Raw genomic sequence first — 21,328 nt, forward strand, 5'->3', positions numbered from 1 at the left:
CCCAAATGTGTGTGGTGTACCCCAGAATATAATTAATGACCCATCTCTTAAAAAGTCTCTCCACTCTGTTTCACAGATGTTCACTTTCTGAATGCTTTCTATACATACTTCCAAGGCTCAGTTCTTCTGAATGGCATCTGCTTCATCCTTGCTCAAACCAATCCAAATATGTGCCACAATCAGTCAGCATCCATTCACTGTTCAATTCCAAATTCACTGAAACTTTTCCCCTTCTTTGTTTATCCCTTCTACTCCTGTTTTGTGAAACAATCTTCCTTCACATGTATTTCCCAAAAATCGCAATCCACAAGAATTCATTTCAAAAATGTATTTTTCGCCCCATGGCAAAAAGCCAGATGACAACACAACCCAAAACTACACTTCATAAAACAACATACTACCCGCACTTCTGGCTTTCATAGAGTACTATTTGGGTCAGAGGCACTTCTGGTGGTTTCCCACAGCCGCACAGTATACTTTGTGCAGTAAATTAGTACTCTGTGAAAGACAGAAGTGCGAGTAGTGTGTTGTTTTATGAAGTGTAGTGTTGGGTTGCATTGTCATCTGGCTTTCTGCCATGGGGGCCCTGATGGGACTCCACATTGCCCATCACTAACTCTGGAGGTAGCCAGGCAGTCCCAAAATCTCTGGCTTTGATTTGATTTGATTTGATTTGGTGTTTATTGGCACAAAAACAACTAAGGCTATACTGCGCCAGGAAATGATTAAAATAACACTAAAAATGAATTCTGGTAACCTTTAAAAAGGTTACCTCGTCAAATTATTTATATATATATATATATATAAATGTATAAAAGCAGTATAAGTTTAAAAATAAATGATCCAATTTATATATGTGGGTATATATTAATAGCTTGTAAAAACTTAAAAACTGCTGACACGTGGTCGTTGTCTGATAAAATCTGACTGAGTGTATAAGGCTCAGTCGGATGAGTAAAAGCGGTAAAATATATATTGCGAACATGGGTAAAATTAACGCAATCTATTAAAATATTCTTTATTGATAAAATGGTGTCGCAAGACTCGCACATAGGAGGGTCATCAGCCCTCAGCAGAAAAGAATGTGTCAGATGACTGTGTCCTATGCGGAGTCGAGCAAGAACAACTTCCTCGCTCCGATTCCTGCGCAGACTAGACTGCCATGTTTCTATTACAGGCTTTATTTGATATAATTTATTTGTTCTCTGTCTGTGCCATAGTTCTTGCCATTGGGAATATATCTTTTTGCGTATTATTTGCCTGTAGTCTGTATAGGGGACTGACAGGCAGCGATTATGAGTGGGTGTTGCTGATTTGGCTGCAGCGTCAGCCAAATCATTTCCCTTTATCCCAATGTGGCTAGGAATCCAGCAGAAGCAGATATCAAACTTGCATTCATGAAGAGAATGTCTCTTCTGCTGAACCCGACAAAGAACTGGATGAGAATTATATCTCGTAGATAATAAAGCCTGTAATACACTCAAAGAATCGGAATATATTATTGACCTTTGGAATTGACAAGTTCGAATGTGATCCAAGGCTAACTCTATAGCATACAGCTCTGCAGTGTATATGCTGGATTCGGGAGGAATCTGCTGAGATATTATAGTGTCCAGAAAGACAGCAGCAGATCCTACGCACGATTCAGACTTCGAGCCGTCTGTGTAAACGGGCAGGAAGTCTGAGTGCTCAGCTTGGTGTGCAGAGCCCAAAATCTCTGGCTGGTCTCTGCCAGGGTCACCTGAACTTCCTTGACAGAGACCACAAAAAAAAAAAAAAAAAGGGGGGAGAGAGAGAGAGAGAGAGAGAGAGAGTAGGAAAATGAGGATATCGTTGATAGGGAGAAAAAAAAAAAGAGAGATAGGATGAGCCTTGAGGACGACAGTGAAAGTATTCTCAGGTGAGAATACCTTCATTGATGGATATATTTGAGGCTAAAGAGGATAAGGGGAACAGTGCAAGGGAGCACTGCATAGGTCGCTGTTTGGCAGATAGAGTCAAGTCAAAGTGTTGTTTAGATTTTTATATCCAGCGTTCATTCAATTGTTAAAAGGTTATGGCCTATACAGGGTTTTCCGCTTCTCAATCAGGTCCTGGGCGAAGCAGGTGAAGGCAATATAGCCTTCTTTGTTTTCCAATACTTGGTGCTCAAGGTTTTTTGGAAGATAGATCCTTGTGAGTAGAGTACATTTTATATCCTTGTAGATTTCACAATCGTACATAAGATGGTCCCAGTTTTCAGGGGAGCCGCAATGGCACAAGGGGTCATCACTGATACCCAGCACCTTCAATTTTCCTTTGATTGATCTGTGGCCAGTAAGTAGGAATGAGACATACAGGCCAGGGGAGAACCATGAAGGTAACTTTGGGTAGGTTCTAGAAATTTCAGGGATGAATTTTTTAGTGATATTTCCTTTTAAGTAGAATTAGTCCATCTTGATTGCCAAGTTTGCATTAAGTGTCATGTCAGCCACCTTTTCTCTGCCTTGATATTGTTTGCAGGATCAGTTGTGAATCCAAGACACGTGGTGGATCTCCCCTTGGAAAGACTGTACAGCAGCCCATGTCTGATAACCTCGAAGTGCACCAGCCAACACCTGCAGAGCATGGGTGCTGACGGTGCAACATCATCATCATCATCAGCCATTTTCAATCCACTGCAGGATGAAGGCCTCTCCAGCAACTTTCCAGTTCCTTCTGTTTTGAGCACTGGCCATCCATTTACTACTCAAAAACTCATGAATTTCATCTATCCATCTCCGCCTTTGCCTTCCAGGTTTTCTTCTAGCTCCTCTTGGGTACCATTCTGTTATTTTCTTAGTCCATCAGTCATCATGTCTTCTAGCTATGTGTCCTGCCCAAGACCATTTTAGTTCTTTAGTTTTGATAAGAATGTCCTTTACTTGAGTTTGCTGCCTAATCCATGTGTTTCTCTTCTTATCTAACAGTCTGATTCCCAATATAATTCGTTCCATTCTTCGCTGTGTAGCTCTTAGCTTCTCTTCCATTCTTTTGGTGAGTGCCCAAGTTTCACTTCCATAAGTCATGGTGGGGAGTATACATTGGTTCATTATTTTACGTTTCAGACAAACTGGGATATTGCTCTTCAGTATGTGACTATATTTCCTGAATGCTATCCATCCAAAATTTATTCTTCTCTTGACTTCCAGCCATTTATCATTATTACAGCTAATAACTTGTCCCAGATAAGTATATGACTCCACCTTTTCAATTACTGCTCCTTCAATCATTATTTCCCTTTCCGTGGCATACTTGTTCATCATTACTTTTGTTTTAGCCATATTCATCTTTAGTCCAAAATCCTTACTAACTGTGCATAACTGATTAAGATTTTCCTCTAATTCTTTGGGATCGTGGCTTATGACCACAATGTCATCTGCAAATCGTAAATGGTTTAGGTACTCTCCGTTCACATTGACTCCTTTCTGCGACCAGTCTAATCTTCTGAAAGCTTCCTCAAGGGCAGCAGTAAACAGCTTCGGAGATATTGTGTCTCCTTGTCGGACTCCTTTCTCGATTTTAAATTTCCTACTGTCTTTGTCTAGTCTAATAAAGGATGTAGCACTCTCATATATTTTCTTCAAAATCATAATATATGGAGTATCTATGCCTTGTATGGTAATATGTGGTATTTAATCTTTAAACAAGAAATATGATTTATCTTTTATTTTCTAAGTGTATAGTGAGGGACCGGCACCTTTTAGGGAGTAGCCAGATTCACTTTGACATGAGTTCTACTGTGCCAGTAGTGAATATTTCAAATCAGTGGGACTATATATAAAGAAATTATCTGCTGGTATTTTGATAAAAAAAAAAAAAAAAAAAAAAAATGGGTATGTACATATTAAGATATCACGCTTGTTTGTTTTTGAAGTGAACTTCATGGCAAGCAATGTCTAGCTGGCTAATTAAAACTTTTTTGAAGTGCCATTTGGAGTAATCTTGAGTGCTGGTTTTGGTACCATGTCATAAACTTATAAAAAATATATACTAAATTCAAATGGATTTTCAGTTTCACTAACACTACCTGTATTACTCACAAGTAAAAGAGATTCTTTCATTCACAGAAAACATAGTTGTCTTAATCTTCTGAAGGCTAACACGAGTTGCATCAAATACTTGGCAGGAAAATGGCGACCCAGCAATATGTTTTCCCGAGTACAATACTTCTATTTTATGTATACCTAAAAATAAAAAGGTAAGAAATTTTAAAAAACTGCATCAGAATGGTTGGTATATAAGTACAGTAAATCTTTATAAATTAGATTCATTGAGGTTTGCTGTGTAAATTATATACGAACAGAGGAACTTGAACACAGCTGTCTGATGTCAATCAAACTCACTGAATGATTCGATGATAATCAAACACTTCTAAGGTGTAATGCTGGAAAATCAGCATTACACACTATTATTGTACATATATTTCTTGATTGTGACCTTCATAATTACAGAATATTACTCACTTCAGAAAACATTTCTCATCCCACCAAAGCAGTAGAATTGGGAGTTTCTCAAGAATCACATTTTCAGCTTACAGTGCTTTCTTTAAAATTTATATAATGTGCAGATTGGATGTAATATCTGTCAGGCATGATTAGAAACACTCATTTAGAGCTATGAATCATGGATTTGATTTTCAATGAACTGATTAATCATGCAATGAGAGTTTACTGATACCAGCAAAATAAATGCTCATTAGCATCAGTAAAGGCATATGATGCAAGAAAGAAAGCTTATACAGCATCAGCAAAAAAAAAAAAAAAAACCTTCCCATTTCACCCATCCATTCATTCCAAAAGTTTGTCTAGTTCAGCCTTGAATTTATTTAAGCTGTCAACTTCCACAATGACATATGGAAGTTTGTTCCAAAAATCAACAATGAGCTGGCTAAAGGCAAATTTCCACACATCTATTCTACAACTGTTCTTCAATTTGAATTTATGCTCTCTCAGGCAATTTTGAGGTGTATAAGGCCAAATTGATTGAGGTGTTTAAGGCCAAAAAGGCCTTATACACTTCAATCAGATCACCTCGCAGGTGCCTAGTCTCCAGATGCTGCAATTTGCAGAACTTAAGCCTATTGAGAGGGCACTGACTCTCTTTAAAAATTACAGCTGTGAGTTATAGGCTCCAAAAAAAGTGATAAGTGTTTGCCTTTTTATTTACATAATTGTTATTTTATATTGTACTTAATACGTAGAGGGGTGTTGGGAGTTTCAGGGACGGATAGCAGTCATCGTGAAATAGGTGGGTATATGGGATGTGTTAGGGTAACTAGGAATAGGAGCATGTATGCTTGCATGTATACCAATGCTAGAAGTATAGTAAATAAATTTGATGAATTTGAAGTGTTGGTCAAGATATCAAAGGCGGATATTGTTGGGATAGCAGAGACGTGGTGTCACACAGATATAAGGAATGCAGAACTGGAATTTGGGGACTACAATGTGTACAGAAATGATAGACAGGATAGAAAGGGAGGTGTTATGCTGTTAATTAAGAAAAACATAAAATCAAAAGAAGTGCACCCAGTTGATATAGATGAACAGTGCACTGTTGAGTCAGTTTGGTGGGACATAAGCACTGCGAAAGCAAAAATAAGAGTAGGAGTGTGTTATAGGCCTAATGACTCGAATGAGTACAATGAATTGTAGAGAGAAATAGAGTGGGCTAGTAAATCAGAATGTCTTATAATGGAGGATTTTAACTTCCCAGATATTGACTGGAACTTGTGGGTTGGTCACTCACACACTAGTCAGACTTTTGTGGATTTATTGGATGACTGTTTTCTGCAGCAGCATGTTCTAGAGGCAACCAGAGAGAGTAATACTCCTGATCTGGTTATCAGCAGTGATCATTCGTGTATTAAGAATTTGCATACAAATGAACCACTAGGTGGCAGTGATCACAGTGTACTGATGTGGGATTTACTTAAAGATTTAATTACCATCAGGGGTACAGGAAAGGGTTTTTGCTTCCGTAAAGGTGAGTACAGTGGTTTCAGAAAGTTTTTAAATTCTGTACAGTGGGATCAACTGACGATGTTACCAACAGTAAATTCTAAGTGGGTAGCATATATGGAATTAATCGTGGATGCTACTAATGAGACTTGTAACAGAGAATAAAAATGCATGGGATGCATATAAATTATCAAGCGACTCAGAAGCCTATGGCAGATATAAGCTAGTCTATAATCAGGTCACAAAGGAAGTTAAGCAGGCAAAGGCAGATTACGAAAAATCCTTAGCAAAAGATGCTAAGAAAAACAGAAGGATTTTTTTACTTATATAAACTCTAAAAGGAAGGGGATGAATCTGATTGGTCCACTTGACATCGATGGTTCGACTGTTGATGATCCTGCTCAAAAAACAAACAAAATAACCCAAGCACAGTACTAAATACTATAGGTTCTAATACCTCTCGTGTTTGGGGTTCGTATAAAAAAAAAAAAAAAAAAACAAAACTGAATGAGTATTTTGTATCTACATTCACACATGAAGAATTATTAAGGTTTGAAAATGGCAGAAGGTTATCAAACTGTAGCAGGATACTCAATGATTTTGACTATTAAAGAAAAGCACCTGGGGTGGATGGGATCTATCCAGTTATATTAAAGGAGGCGGCAAAGCAACTAAGCAAACACTTAGCCATAATTATGAAGGCATCCTTGGACTTAGGGGAGGTTCCCACAGACTGGAGATGTGCAAATGTATCCCCAATTCACAAAGGGGGATCGAAGGGTGACACGAGTAAATACAGACCAGTTAGTTTAACTTGTGTTCCGGATAAAATAATGGAGTCACTGGTTAAAGATGCATTGCAGGATCATCTGACAAATTAGATAGGATATTATGGTGTGGTTACAAAGGAACTGGATGCAAAAATAATTTTGATATCATATATTTGGATTTCAGGAAAGCTTTTGACACTGTTGCGCATGGAAGACTATTGTACAAATTGGAGCAAAATGGTATTAAGGGTAAGTAGCTACAATAGATAAAAGGATGGTTAAGTGGGAGAAGACAGAGGGTGGTAATCAATGGGTGCTGCTCTTCGGGGAATAATGTTATTAGTGGAGTCCCACAGGGTTCGGTGTTGGGTCCACTGTTGTTTTGTATATTTATCAATGATATTGATGAAGGTATATCAGGCTTAATGTCGAAGTTTGCATATGATACAAAGGTTGGCAGGGTTGTTAAAGACAGTAATGACCGTGTGCTACTGCAACAGGACCTAGATAATTTGGGCAGATGGGCTAAGAAGGCAACCTTGACAAATGCAAAGTACTGCACATTGGTAGAAGTAACCCCAGAGAAATGTACCAACTGTGTGGTACTAAACTTAAGGTGGTAGAAAATGAAAAAGACCTGGGAGTAATTGTGCAATCAGATATAAAATTTTCTGAGCAATGCAGACAGGCTGCTAGGGCGGGTCATGGGGTTTTGTCAATGATATATAGAAATTTTGCTAGCAGGGAAAAGGAGGTGATTGTCCCTCTGTATAAGGCAATGGTCAGGCCATGCCTTGAGTACAGGTATGGAGATCTCCTTTTAGGAAGGATGTAGATTTGCTTTAGCGTGTACAGAGAAGGGCAACAAGATTGGTGAGGGGAATAAAGGGATCCTCTTACCAAGAGAGGCTTAAAATCTGCAAATTGCAGTGGCTGGAGGCTAGGCACCTGCATGGTGATCTGATTGAGGTGTATAAGGCCTTGAATGGGTTGAGCACGCTGAATTCTGATAGGATCCTTTCACTTGTTCAGATTATGAACCTAAGGGGGCATAAATTCAAATTAAGAAAGGACAGATGTAGAATAGATGTGCGGAAATTTGCCTTTAGCCAGCGGGTGGTTAATTGCTGGAACAAACTTCCATCTGTCACTGTGGAAGTTGATAGGTTGAATAAATTTAAGGAGGAACTGGACAGGCATTTGGAGGGAATGGTGTGATTTTTTTTTTTTTTTTTTTTGGCTGATGCTGCATAAGTTCATACACTTGCTTTCTTGCATCACATGCCACTACTACTACTATCATGATAACAGCAACCCTTTGTTCCACTTACTAATCTTGTTGCTCTTCTCTGTACCCGTTCTAGTAGCTCAGCATCTTTCCTAAAATGAGGTTATTTTTTTTGGTTATTTGGTTTTTTTTTTTTTTAGGATCATTAGCAACTAAGGCCATATTGCTCCGGGAATATGCGGTGGTCATTCCTTGACCTTTTCGCATCCTCCGTATTTGGTGGTGACGGGCTCGAACCCCGGTCTAATCAAGAAGCATGTGCTACGCACTACTGCTCCTTCCCACCTGGCTATGGAGGCGCCCTAAAATGAGGCCTCCACACCGATATGCAGTACTGAAAGTATGGCCTGACCATTGCCTTATACAAGGGAATAATCACTCCTTATCCCTGCTAGTAAAATTCCTATATATCAATGACAAGACCCCATGAACTACTTTTGCAAACTTCATATATGACTGCACAATTACCCCCAGGTCTTTTTCATTCTCCACTACTCTGAGTGTAGCACCACACAGTTGGTATGTTACTCTGGGGTTACTACTACCCATATGCAGTATTTGCATTTGTCAATGTTAAACTTCAGTTGCCGCCTCTCAGCTCATCTGTTCAACTTTTCTAGATCTTATTTAGTAGTAGTAGTAGGGTACCATCCTTACGGTCATTAACAATCCTACCAACATTTTTATCATCTGCAAACTTGAACATTAAGCCTGACAAATACAGAAAGGAACAAAGGGTTCAAACACAGTCCCTGGGTAACTCCACTAATAACATTAGTCCACAAAGAGCAGTGTCCATTAATTACCACTCTGTCTTCTCCCACTCAACTGTCCTTTTATCCATTGTAGCAACTTGCCTTTATATCAAGCTCGAAATTGTACAGTAATCTTCCATGTGCAATAGTATCAAAAGCTTTCCTAAAATCCAAGTATATGATATAAAAATTATTTTTTGCATTCAGTTCCTCTGTGACCACATCATAGTATCCAATCAAATTGGTCAGACAAGACTTCCTATTAAGAAACTCATACTGAATTAACTATGACTGAAGTATAGCTTCGGTCACAGAACTATAACTGCAGTCGTGTCTAGATGATCCTGAATTATATTCCTGCATGGCTATATAAGTCAGAGGTGATTAAAAACTAATCATTTTGACAAGAATACAATTGGTAATGTTATTTGGTTTGCTTTGGTTTTATTGGCGCATTAGCGACTAAATCTATAATGCGCGTAATGTTATTTAGTAGTCACATGAGCATGGACAATGGTCAACTCAAATACACACTACTGCACTTACACTTGACCATTCAGCAACATCGGGTTATAAAAATGTTCTGTTTAGACTCGAGCACGACCACTAGGACAGAAAACTTTGCAACTAATCATTTAATCTTCTGCAGGCTAACAAGAATTCCATCAATACTTGACCGGAAAACAATTCACCTGCTTTTAGTTATCTAAAAAAAAGTGTGGTATTTAAACTGTGCAACGAGTACAGCATACTAGTATTATAGAACCTTATATTAGTAAATACATAATAAAGCTTCATAACTGATATCAATACACTAGCAAAGCACTCTGTACCAGCTGTACAGGTCTGGGATTCCAGGCCACTATTGTTAAGTTGTTATTGGTTTTTTTTTTTTGGAGCAAGGGCTACTACGGCCAAATTGCACCTATTCCTGTGGAGAGACACTGTACAGATTAATAAAACGAGTTTATAAGAGCACATATACATTAATCTGTTTTAGAAAGTGAAAAAATTCAGATAAATAGGAGTTGTCTCTAATAATATATCTTAGTTGAAGAGACTCATTCAAGTTACTGAGGGATCAGAATGATGTGGATCTGGCAGACTGATAATGATCGCACCTATAAAAATATGTTTTACAGTTAGTGGTGAATCACAATGCAAGCATAGTGGGGGATTATTTCCTTACAATAAATAGAGATGCGTAAGGTGGTTATGCATCTCTATTTATTGCAGGTTGCTCTAGCAAGTACAACCTCTTCGTGTCTGTTTGAGTGGAAACTAGATTTCCATACCCGTGGAATCTGTTTTATATTTTTTGGCTTGTTATTTAACTGATTATGCCAAATTTGTCTCCAGTTTTCATTGCATATTCGGTGTATGATTAATTTATAGTCTGTGTAAGGAATCTAGATATTGTCATTGTCAGTGGGATTTCTTGCTGCTTTATCTGCATGCTCATTTCCTGGTATTCCAGTGTGCCCTAGAATCCAACAAAAAGTGACACTCTGCCTATTTTTATGAAGATCCAATATTTGAGTTATTTGATTTATCAATGGATGTGGAGAGCAAGAATTGTCATGGAGGGCTATCGCTGCACTCAGAGTCTGTATAGATTATAGTCTTCAGAGTGGAGTTACTAACAATCAAGGTCAAACCCATCTTAATGGCATAGAGTTGCAGAGTTTATTGCATTTGCTAAGGAGTGGGCTGCATGTAGTTTCTGAAAAGTTTCGTTGTTCGGGGATTGTTTCCCCCACAATGTTGGAAGTAATCATCACATAAAGGTATGCATGCTTTCCACAGAGGTTGCATGATTTCTCTGTCTTGATGAAAATTGGTCAAATGCATATTCCACTGCTGAATTAGTTCCTGTGAGCAGATTCCTATAGGTTTGTTTTCATGAGGTTTATTTCTAAAAAGGTTTACCCATTGGGGATCATAGAGGTGTGACCAGATAGGATGAGATGGAAGGCTATTTATTTTAACTGCATAGTTGAGAAGCAGAATCTTTTTCTGAATGTGAAATGGAGGTTCATTGGCTTCTATATATAGGCTTTGGACTGGTGAAGTCCTGAATGCCCCAAGAGCAATCCTGAGCACACTACATTGTACTGTGTTAAGACATGCTAACAGAGTCTTTCGAGCAAATCATAAACTGGAACACCATAATCTAATCAAGGTCTTATTAAAGCAAAGCTTGGTACAGATGGAGCAGAGAATAGTGATCAGCTCCCTATGTTGTGGATGAGATGACTAAGTATATTAAGTGTTTTCATACAGAGAGTTCGTGTTTGTAGTATATGCTTCTGGAATATCAGTTTGGTGTCAAAAGTCATGCCCACTTGAATATTGCTAGTGATTGGTATCGGTTTATTTCCCAATGATAATTCGGGTTCTGGATGTAGCTGCTGTTCTTTCCAAAAGTGAATGGCTGTAGTTTTGGTTGCTGATAGATGATAACCAGTATGTGAATTCCATGCCATTATTTTGTTTATTGCACATTGCAATTGTCATTCAATGGAATACATATTCTGTGAATAGCAAGATATTGCACGGTCATCAGCATAAAGATAGATGTCTACGTTACCCAAAATGTTGTGCTAAACTGTTTATCCTAAGAGCAAAGAGTGTAGCACTGAATACTCATGATCCCTGTGGTATACCTTCTCTTTGGACAAGACAATATGAAACAGCATTACAGTAGCTCACTTGAAAAGTTCTATTTTTAAGGCAACTCTCTAAGATCATTGAGAGTCAACCTCTGAGTCCTATGGCATAGAGGTCTTATAGAATACCATAGCACCAGGTGGTGTCAAATGCTTTTTCAATATCTAGGCAGACTATGACAAGATGTTCTTTTCGGATAAAGGCATTCCATATGTTACACTCGGCTTTCACCATTAGATCTAATGTGGATCAGTTTTTGCGGTAGCCGTATTGATTACAATCGATAACTGAGTGGGATTTTATGTACCATACAAGTCTATTGTGTATCATCTTTTCCAATGTCTTGCCCAAGCAGCTGATAAGGGATATTGGTTATAGTCATATGGATTCGTCTTATCTTTTCCAGGTTTAGGAAAGGCTAGCACTGTTGAATGACACCATGAGCGAGGATAGTGGTTTTCGGAGAAGATCCGATTCAGAAACAGCAATAGAGAATTTAATGCCTTTTTGTCTAGGTGTTGTTGCAACATGAGGTAATAAATCCCATCAGGATCTGATGCCCCATTTGTTAATTTTTTTAGAGTATCCTGTAACTCCAAAATTGTAAAGGACTGATTATATGGGAGTGTTAGTCTTGTGCTGAAATTTAATTAGCATTTCTCAGCCCTTGTTTTATGTTGCTGAAAGAATGGTTCATATGCAGCTATATAAATGAGATTTTGGCAAAATTTTCTGCCAGAGCATTAGATGCTATTTCAACTGGAGATGATAAGTCTTGTCCATTCCATCTTAGTATTGTATAGGGTTCTGGTAGGAATATACCATTTAGTTTTTTAATTTTATTCCAGATTATTCTGCTATTGGTATCTTTCATTATAGCAGATGCAAAGAGGATCCAAGAATCATTTTTTAGCCTTTTTCCTTACAAATCGTGCTTTTGCTTTAAGTTTTTTGAAATTTATAAGCTTTTCCGTGTTGGGTGTTTTCAAAACAGGTTCCATACCCAGTTTTTCTCTTTTTTGGCAAACTGGCATGCATCACTCCACCACAAATTGGCATGTTTAGAGGAAGCAGTATGGATTTTGGGTATGGCCTTGGTTGCGGCATTTAGAATCTGAGTTGTGATGTGTTGTGTGGCATAGTCAATGGATTGAGGTCTGAAAATTTCATTGTCAAATGAGATATTAGAAGCAAACAACTTCCAATCCGCCTTGGAAAATTTCCATTCAAGCAGGTATTATTTGCCTGAGGGATTCTAGTTGTTTGGATTTCACAAATTAGTGGATAATGGTCGCTGTTTAGGGGATTGTCCAGAGTTGATCAGCGAATGAGTGGATACAATTTTGGAAAGCAGATTATTAAGTCTATAGCTGTAGTTATTCTATTAGCGAAATGAATGTAAGTATCTTAGATTCCTAAGGAGATACGTATCGCTATTGTTTCTATGGGGGTCTGCAGTGGAATATGCCTAGTAGGGATTCTTGAGTTTAGAAGAATGGCCACACCTCCACGCACAGTGTTATTGTTATTTCTATTATGCCGATATACAGTATAGTTCTTGATTTTTGGAATTACTTGTGGTGTAAATTAGTTTCTCATAAACATATGTTTACCAAACTATACTGTTGGATTAGGTGATATATAAATCATCAATGTTGCTATGTAGGCCGCTACAGTTTTACTGTATGATGTGATCCATTATTTGTTTTTAGCAGTTGGGTTTGGTTCAGTCTGCCTTTTAGGTTCAGTCTGTTTCTGTCTCTCCAATTTTATTCATTCTTTTTTCAAGAAGATAGGTGGTCCAGTGCCCATGTCGTCTTCTTTGTACAGATCTAAGATTGCCTCATCCTGGTTGTTGTTTTCATCTGTATCCATATTTGTTAAATTTGGCTGAGTTTTTTTGCATTGGGACTGCTGTTTTAGTTTTTATGGTTTCTGAGGAAGACTGTGATGCAGTTGGTGGTACTGTAATTGGTGTGTTGTTGGCACGATCTATCGCATACTGTTCCTTAGTAGATTGCTGCGAGGTTGAGAGTATTTCACGGGCCCAATCTGCAACAGACATGGTTGGGGGAACTGACACATCCGCTCGAGTGGCTGCTGACTGGAATTTCTTTGCTGCTGTTGCATAGGTATATTTTGGCGTTGTAAGCATAATTTGCTTCTTTGCCTCCTGGTAAGCCACTTTCTGCTCTACACTGTATTTTTGGATCTTTTTTCCCTGTTTTCCATAATTTACAGGTCCTTGAATAAGCAGGGTGTTGGCCTTGAGAGTTCGGACAATAGGGTGTTTCAGCATCACATTCCATTTGTGTGGGGTTTTGACCCATAGTTTGGGCACACTGCATCCCCTTGACAGACAGTCTGAGAGTGCCTAAACTTTCGGCACTTAACACCTGATGGGATTAGGAATGTAGGGTCTTACATGGCAATTGAGATAGCCAACTTTAACATTCAATGGTAAATTTGGTGTGCCAAACGTCAGGATGGGAACAAGTTGACCATCTTTTTTGATCATAATCTGCTTAGCTTGTGTGAGTTTCTGTTCTTTTAACTCTTGGACCAGTTCTTCTTCTGTGACATTGATCAAATCCCACTCAGCAATTATCCCTTTGGAGGTATTTAGTAATACCACCAAAGGTTGAGAGGTTCAGCAGAGTCTCTGATTGCTTATGACTCACACTTTATATTAGTAAATCTCTGGATCTAATTCTTTTCATCATTTTAGGTGAACCTGATGAGCTTTCCAAGCATTTCTGTATCAGAAATGGGAAGAGTGTACTTGTGCATTTGTTTGACAAGGAGTGGAAAATTAGGAAAGATGGGAATTCTTGTTGCTCTTTGTCAGTTTGCAGTCTTTTTGACTGTGATGTGTGTCAAGGCCCGATTGGAGGGAAATTATCAAATTGCATGTTTGCTCCATTTAGCCCTGGGAGAGGGGCTTTCTTCTCAAAGGTCACCGGCCCCGCCACGTGGAGGCAGGAGTGGTGCCACAAGTGACCAAGTGGTTGTAGAAGTTAGTAGAGTTTGTCAGCAATTAATATATATACACTGAATAAAGAAATGTAGTTTTCCTTTCCGTGTTCATGCTCTACATTTGAAGCACAGAACCACTGGAGGTAAACAAAAGAGAAAAAGGCACTAGAAAGGAAATTAAACTTTGTCACTTAGAAAGAGCCCTCTATATATATCTCAGAGAAAATTACTTGTGACTATCGCTTGGCACTCGGGGCCACTATTGTTAAGTAGAGTTCAATTTCCTAATGATAACTTTAGTAATTTTGTTTGTTGCTCTGGAAACTTTACTGGGTGAGCAATATCTCATAATTGTCATAGAGGTATCATTGCTTCATTGCTCTGTCAGAACATTCAGAACATTGTATATTGGAATACTATGTTAAAGTATGGAGACCTCATCTGACAAAAGACAGTGAGCTTCTTGAAAAAGTCCAAAGATGGGCAACTCACATGGTCAAATCGGAAAATGGGTGACCATATGAGGAAAGATTCCAAATACGTGGGCTACAGAGATTGGCAACTAGCACCTCAGAAGTGATCTGAATTTGGTGGAATTTTGTGGTGGAATTTTCACTGTTAAAGAAACTCAGGAACTAGTGGACATAAATTCAAATTTGAGAGAAAGAGGTTTAGACTAGATCGTAGGAAGTTTTCTTTTATTCATCAAGTCATTGAGCACTGGAACAGGTTGCCTTTATGGGTAGTTCAGGCTGACAGTTGGAATAAATTCAAAGGTCAGCTGGATAGTTACATATGCGAGGGGGAGGGAAACAAATAATTTGTACCTTCTTATCTACTAGTCCTCCCTCCACCTGCCCAGTGCAGAAAAAACATCTGGTTTCCTTGCACTGTATGGCTATTACTATTATCTTTTGACAATTTTGCACTTTACTCCCAACTTAACTCCACAACATTAGATTTAGAAAATACAGAATTTTCAAAAACCTTTCAAAGGCTAAGTCCCAATTTTGCCACAATGTAATAAATGAGCTCTTAATGTAATATTTAACAGAGTAATTTTGTACAAGACAATCCAGGTGTATCAAATATTATGCATGCACATAGCAAATTATGACACCTACCTAATACTATGTTGGTTCACCAAATGTATGGATAACAGCCACTACATTTAACAAGTACTGACTCCACTAGATTTCTGAAGATGTCCATAAGGCTCTGCAGGCAGCCATACTGTCTGCAAGGTTTTCCACAGTGTCAGAATAGATGACAACTTCGAGTCCATATGACTCACTTCCCTTTCAAATCATTTCGAGTGTTCAATTGGATTGAGTTCAGGCGAATTTTGAGGCCAATCAAGACCAGTGATATCTTCGCTGTGTTCCTTGAATCACTTATACACAGTGCAGGCCTGATGACATGGTGCATTATCGTCTTAGAAGATCCATTTCTGTTTGGGAAAAAATGCAAGATGGCTAGGTGCACATGGCCTCCTGAGAGCTACTGACAGACCTCACCAGTTAAATGTTGGTCCATATGCACCAGGCGTCCTAGTTCTTACCAGAAAAACATAGTCATATTAAGCAACCACTGTCACCTGCCTGGATAGTGAGCACCACAGGTCCATGGATTCGTGTTGGCCTAATCTGACAGTGAGGAGAGGGTGTCTCTTGGAACCCCATATGTCTGAGTTTGCAGCACAGTCATTTGGGATACTGATTTTTCATTCACCATAATGTCTTGCAATGTTAAATGTCACACAGTAATCTCTGTTCAGCCTGTGCAATGCACTGCTCCCTTTGCTAACCACAAACAGCCACCTTGAATGCACCTTGCATAACCCTACACAGTTCTATCAGCCATTCTTTGTACACCTTAACTAGATTGGATTGTGGGCAACTGACGACGTAAAGTCTTTTACGTCGTACTTTACATCACAGATATGGGATGTAAAGACATCACATATCTGTGATGTCTTTACATCCCATAAATCACTTTGATTTGCACAACTAGATGCAAATTATCATTGCTCTAGCATATGAAGCTGTTTGGCTTGTAATACTGCGAGTTATTCATCATAGTCCATTATGGATGGGATGGTCATAATTAAAAGAAAGAGAGAGGGAGAGGGAAATAATTAGAGTAAACAGAAATGAGAAGAGTGTGACACTAATCGAGAAGAGTATGGTTTAAAAAATATATAAAAAGCAAAGATAAAAAGTGGTTGTCGGAATGCACGTTTTTTTTTTTTTTTTTTTGCAAAGGTTACTATGGCCAAATTGCACCTATTCCCATTGGATAAAGATGAGCACGTCACTAAGATGGGTCTTATAAGTCACTATAATTTCTTGTAACAACTGACGACATACCATTTACAATATCGAAGTATCTGACACAAACTACCGCATGGGATCTAAAGACATCACATATCTGTGATGTCTTTACATCCCATAAATCACTTTGATTTGCACAACTAGATGCAAATTATCATTGCTCTAGCATATGAAGCTGTTTGGCTTGTAATACTGCGAGTTATTCATCATAGTCCATTATGGATGGGATGGTCATAATTCAAAGAAAGAGAGGGGGAGAGGGAAATAATTAGAGTAAACAGAAATGAGAAGAGTGTGACACTAATCGAGAAGAGTATGGTTTAAAAAATATATAAAAAGCAAAGATAAAAAGTGGTTGTCGGAATGCACGTGTTTTTTTTTTTTTTTTTTTTTTGCAAAGGTTACTATGGCCAAATTGCACCTATTCCCATTGGATAAAGATGAGCACGTCACTAAGATGGGCCTTATAAGTCACTATAATTTCTTGTAACAACTGACACTGGTTAAATTAGACTTTATTAAAATAAAACAAAATATAAAATATATATAAAAATAGAGAACTAAAACAGATATAATATAATATAAGATAAAAGTATTAAAATACAATAAAGAGTACAAAATATAACTTTTGGGGTGAGATGCCCCTTCACCAGCTAGTTAGTATACGGTACTGAGTCAATATATACACTGGGTAATATTACCGAAGATGATGGGGCATGATTGTAAAATCACAACTCCAGTGCTGGCGACGTAGTACTATGCATGCATAATGTAAGTACTAGACATGCATAATGTAAGTACTATGCATGCATAATGTAAGTACTATGCATGCATAATGTAAGTACTATGCATGCATAATGTAAGTACTATGCATGCATAATGTAAGTACTATGCATGCATAATCTATGGAGCTTATAATGAAAATTAAGCCACAGAAATATACCCTAGTACCTGCTTGGTGAGTAGTCCACTCAACTAATAAGCTACCATCTTTCTGTTGATAACATTTCACAGGAAGGGGAGAGTCATCTGGACCTGAAATACAATATTTGTAATGATATTATACAGCAATCTAAGTAAATTAAAATGCTAAAAGACTCCTAAGACACCGTAAAAGTATATATAAAATAAAGTATTTAGAAGTATATATAAAATAAAGTATTTAGAAGTATATAAAAGAAATATTTTAAAAATTTAATTTATATCAAAAACAAATCTTGAGTGGTTATTATATATATATATATATATATATTTTTTTTTTTTTATGAAACATCAAACACAAAAATGGTTAGAACCTATTGTAGTTAGTAATGTGCATAGGTTGATGGCCAAGCAGAAAAAAGATACTCATTAGAACTGAATTTCTGCAGATTGTAACTTCAGGGAAATATATGTGAAAGAAGATTGTTCTAAAAAGCAGATGTACAACAGATACATGAGGAAAAGTTGGATAGTGAATTGATGCTGATTGGTTGTGGCACATGTTTGGAAGATAGTGGGGGAATTACAGATGCCAATTCAGAAGAATAGTGCCCATGGAAGTATCTATAGAAAAGACATGTAACAGAAGCTAAATCTCTGAGACAGAGAGTGTAAGGAAAGAAAGAAAAATCGTTAAACGTTTAATGTAAAATTAAATTAAAATATATACAGATTTTGAACAATATTTTTGTAAATAATATACATACAATTGTGCTATGCATATTATGATTTTATCTTAAGAAAAATACATACAGTAATCACTTATTTTCTTCTGCACCTTCTTCCGGCTGATAATTTTGTTTTCAACATTTGTTTGGAGTTAAGAAACTATCGAAAGTCCTTCAGTATCTTCTTCAGCGGGGAAAAACATTTTTAAACGATTGATTTGTATGAGCGCTTCTATTTTCATCGGTGGTTCGTCGTTAATATGTTCTTCAACAGAATGACCTCCTTCCATTTCTTCATCCTCATGAGGAACTTCTTGAAAAATATCGATGATAATGTCGTTGATATCTAGAGCACCATCTTCTGTAGTGAGGTTGAAGTCTATATCTTTGTAGCCAGGGTCACTTGTAGCTGAAGTATCGTACATTATCAATAGATGTTGAAGTTCTTGTTCCACATTGCTGTTCACAACTTCAATTTTTGCGTTTGAGAAGCCGGACTTTATAAAACAGTTCACGACAGTGTTTTCTAATTGCGTTTACTGAAGAGGAAATCCATTGAATCGCATCTAGGATGCTGATTTTCTTTGCATGGTCACTCGCACATGTTACATCGTTCATGTTTGCAGTGAGATGTCTTAAAACACGTTTTCTGTAGTGAAGTTTAAAATTTTTTATTATCCCTTGATCCAAGGGCTGACACTCTGCAGATGTGTTTGGTGGCAGAAAAACGATTTGAATGTTGGACAATTCAATGTGTGGGTGAGATGCAGCATTATCCACGAAAAGAATAATTTTTCTGTTTTGACGAATCATGTTTTGGTTAAAGTGACTTATCCATTCACTCATGATATCTCGTGTCATCCACGCTTTTTTATTAGACTTCCAGTCAACATTCAAAAGATTCAACTTTATGCCCTTGAAACAACGAGGATTTTGTGGTTTTCCTATAACAAGAGGTTGTTCAAAGTCTCCCAGCATATTTGTACACAATAGTACAGTCAAGCGTTCCTTAGAAATTTTTCCGCCCTGGCACTTTTCGTTTTTTAGACTCATTGTTTTTTCAGGAAGAGCTTAAAAAAACAACCCTGTTTCGTCACAGTTGTAAATATCCTTAGCTTCAAAATCACGACATAACTCTTCCAATTTGACGGTCCACTCTGTTACAACCCCAGTATCAACAGATCCACCTTCACCACTTACGGTTTTCCAAGAAATTTTATGCCGAGTTTTGAACTTGTCTAGCCATCCCACAGAAGCTTTGAACTTATTTACTCCCATAGATTTCGCAACCTCCAAAGCCTTTTCCCTAATAATAGGCCCGTTAATGGGAATTTTTTTTAGCACGTGCGCGACAAAACCACTCATACGTAACATTGTCAATTTGAAGTCCAACAGTTTTCGGGAATGATTTTTGAACGTGATCATTTCCGTGTTGCCAAAATTGTTTGAGCAGTTCATTTTTTTTCTTTAGGATGTCGCTTACCTGCGTCTTCCCGATTTTGAATTTTGCAGCGAGATTGCGAACATTATTTTTTTGCCGATCATACGCATTAATGAGTTCAACTTTATCTTTTAAAGTTAAATGTTTACGAGAAGACATTGTGCACTTCACATGACACTGAACAAAACTGAAAACAAACTCAAAAGACGAAAGGCCGACCAAATTCATCCCGCCCCCTGCACACACCGAATTCATCAGAAGTTTTACACATGCCTTAAAAATTCTTGAAAAAGGGTTTACAACCGCGACGTAAACCTTGATAAAATTCAGAGAATCAGAAATAGAAAATAGATTGAGGCGATATGTGGAAGAAAAGTTCCTAGAAAAAGGGCCGTGAGCTCTCCTGCAGTCCGTTATGGGGAGATCAAATTAAGTGCTAATCTAAACGAAACAGTGCAGATTGCCTGTCCGCATCCGTTACAGAGAATGTCCGCTAGACAGAAGCTGAAAACATGTTAAAACCAATGGAGGTGAGTTGGGGAATTTGAAAATGTCCGTTGTAGAGAGATGACCGTTAACGAGAGGTGTCCGTTAGGAGAAGTTTCACTGTAGTTGTTTGAAAGGAAATAAACAATGAGGAAAAAAAAAAAAAAGAAAGAAAACCTAGTTTTTTGGATGACAAGAAAGCAATATTTGTGATATGTTTATGCCAAAGGAGATTAGAAATCAGGGTAATCCTTAATAGAGGTATGTGATCGTGTCTAGAAATCTGAGTTTCATTGAACATGGTATAGAAGTTGTACACTATTTTTACGAGAAATAAGATAAGGCTGAAGTTTTCTTTCCCTCTTTGGAGAATTACCTGGTGTCACTATTTAAGAAATTCATGGTGGACATTTGAAAAGTTTATACCACTTGCAGGACAAGATTTCTTAAGTTGGAATGCTGGGTGTAGCATGAGAGAGAGAGAGAGATCGACAATTTGGGAGCTTGGCTAGAAGAATTTTATTTCAAACACAATGAAACGTCTCAGAAATGTCAAGAATAACTGCTGGAGTTTCATCAAACTTCTCCATTTTGCTAAAAAATTAGCAAAGGCACATGATGCAAGAAAGCAAAAAGCAAGCTTATATAGCATCAGCCAACACACACACACACACACACACACACACACACACACACACACACACACACACACACTTCTCATTTCACCCATCCACTCGCTCCAAATGTTTGTCTAGTTCTGCCTTGAATCTAGTTAAGCTATCAACTTCTATAATAACAAATGGAAGTTTTTTCCAGCAATCAACCACCCGCTGGCTAAAGGCAAACTTCCGCACATCTATCCTACAACTGTCTTTCCTCAATGTGAATTCATGCCCTCTCAGGAAATGTTGTTTTGGTTTTTTTAGGAGCATTAGCAACTAAGGTCATATTGCTCCAGGATATGCGGTGGTCATTCCTT

The 21,328-nt window shown here is 37.8% G+C and overlaps 1 protein-coding gene across 2 annotated transcripts in view; it reads right to left on the reverse strand.

The window, feature by feature from the left end:
* jbug (filamin-type immunoglobulin domains fbug) overlaps positions 1–21,328 on the reverse strand; it is a 1,114,928-nt gene that overhangs the window by 271,830 nt on the left and 821,770 nt on the right. For both annotated transcript variants that reach the window (XM_090381438.1, XM_090381439.1), the window contains exons 39-40: positions 17,725–17,808; positions 4,062–4,205 (exon numbers count right to left, since the gene is read on the reverse strand). In XM_090381438.1, the coding sequence (XP_090237564.1) occupies positions 4,062–4,205; positions 17,725–17,808 (228 nt within the window). The remainder of the gene's footprint in view (positions 1–4,061; positions 4,206–17,724; positions 17,809–21,328) is intronic.

The sequence above is a fragment of the Mastigoproctus giganteus genome, chromosome 9 (genome assembly GCF_048544385.1).
Source record: "Mastigoproctus giganteus isolate SK-2022 chromosome 9, ASM4854438v1, whole genome shotgun sequence".
In the NCBI taxonomy this organism is placed as follows: domain Eukaryota; kingdom Metazoa; phylum Arthropoda; class Arachnida; order Uropygi; family Thelyphonidae; genus Mastigoproctus; species Mastigoproctus giganteus.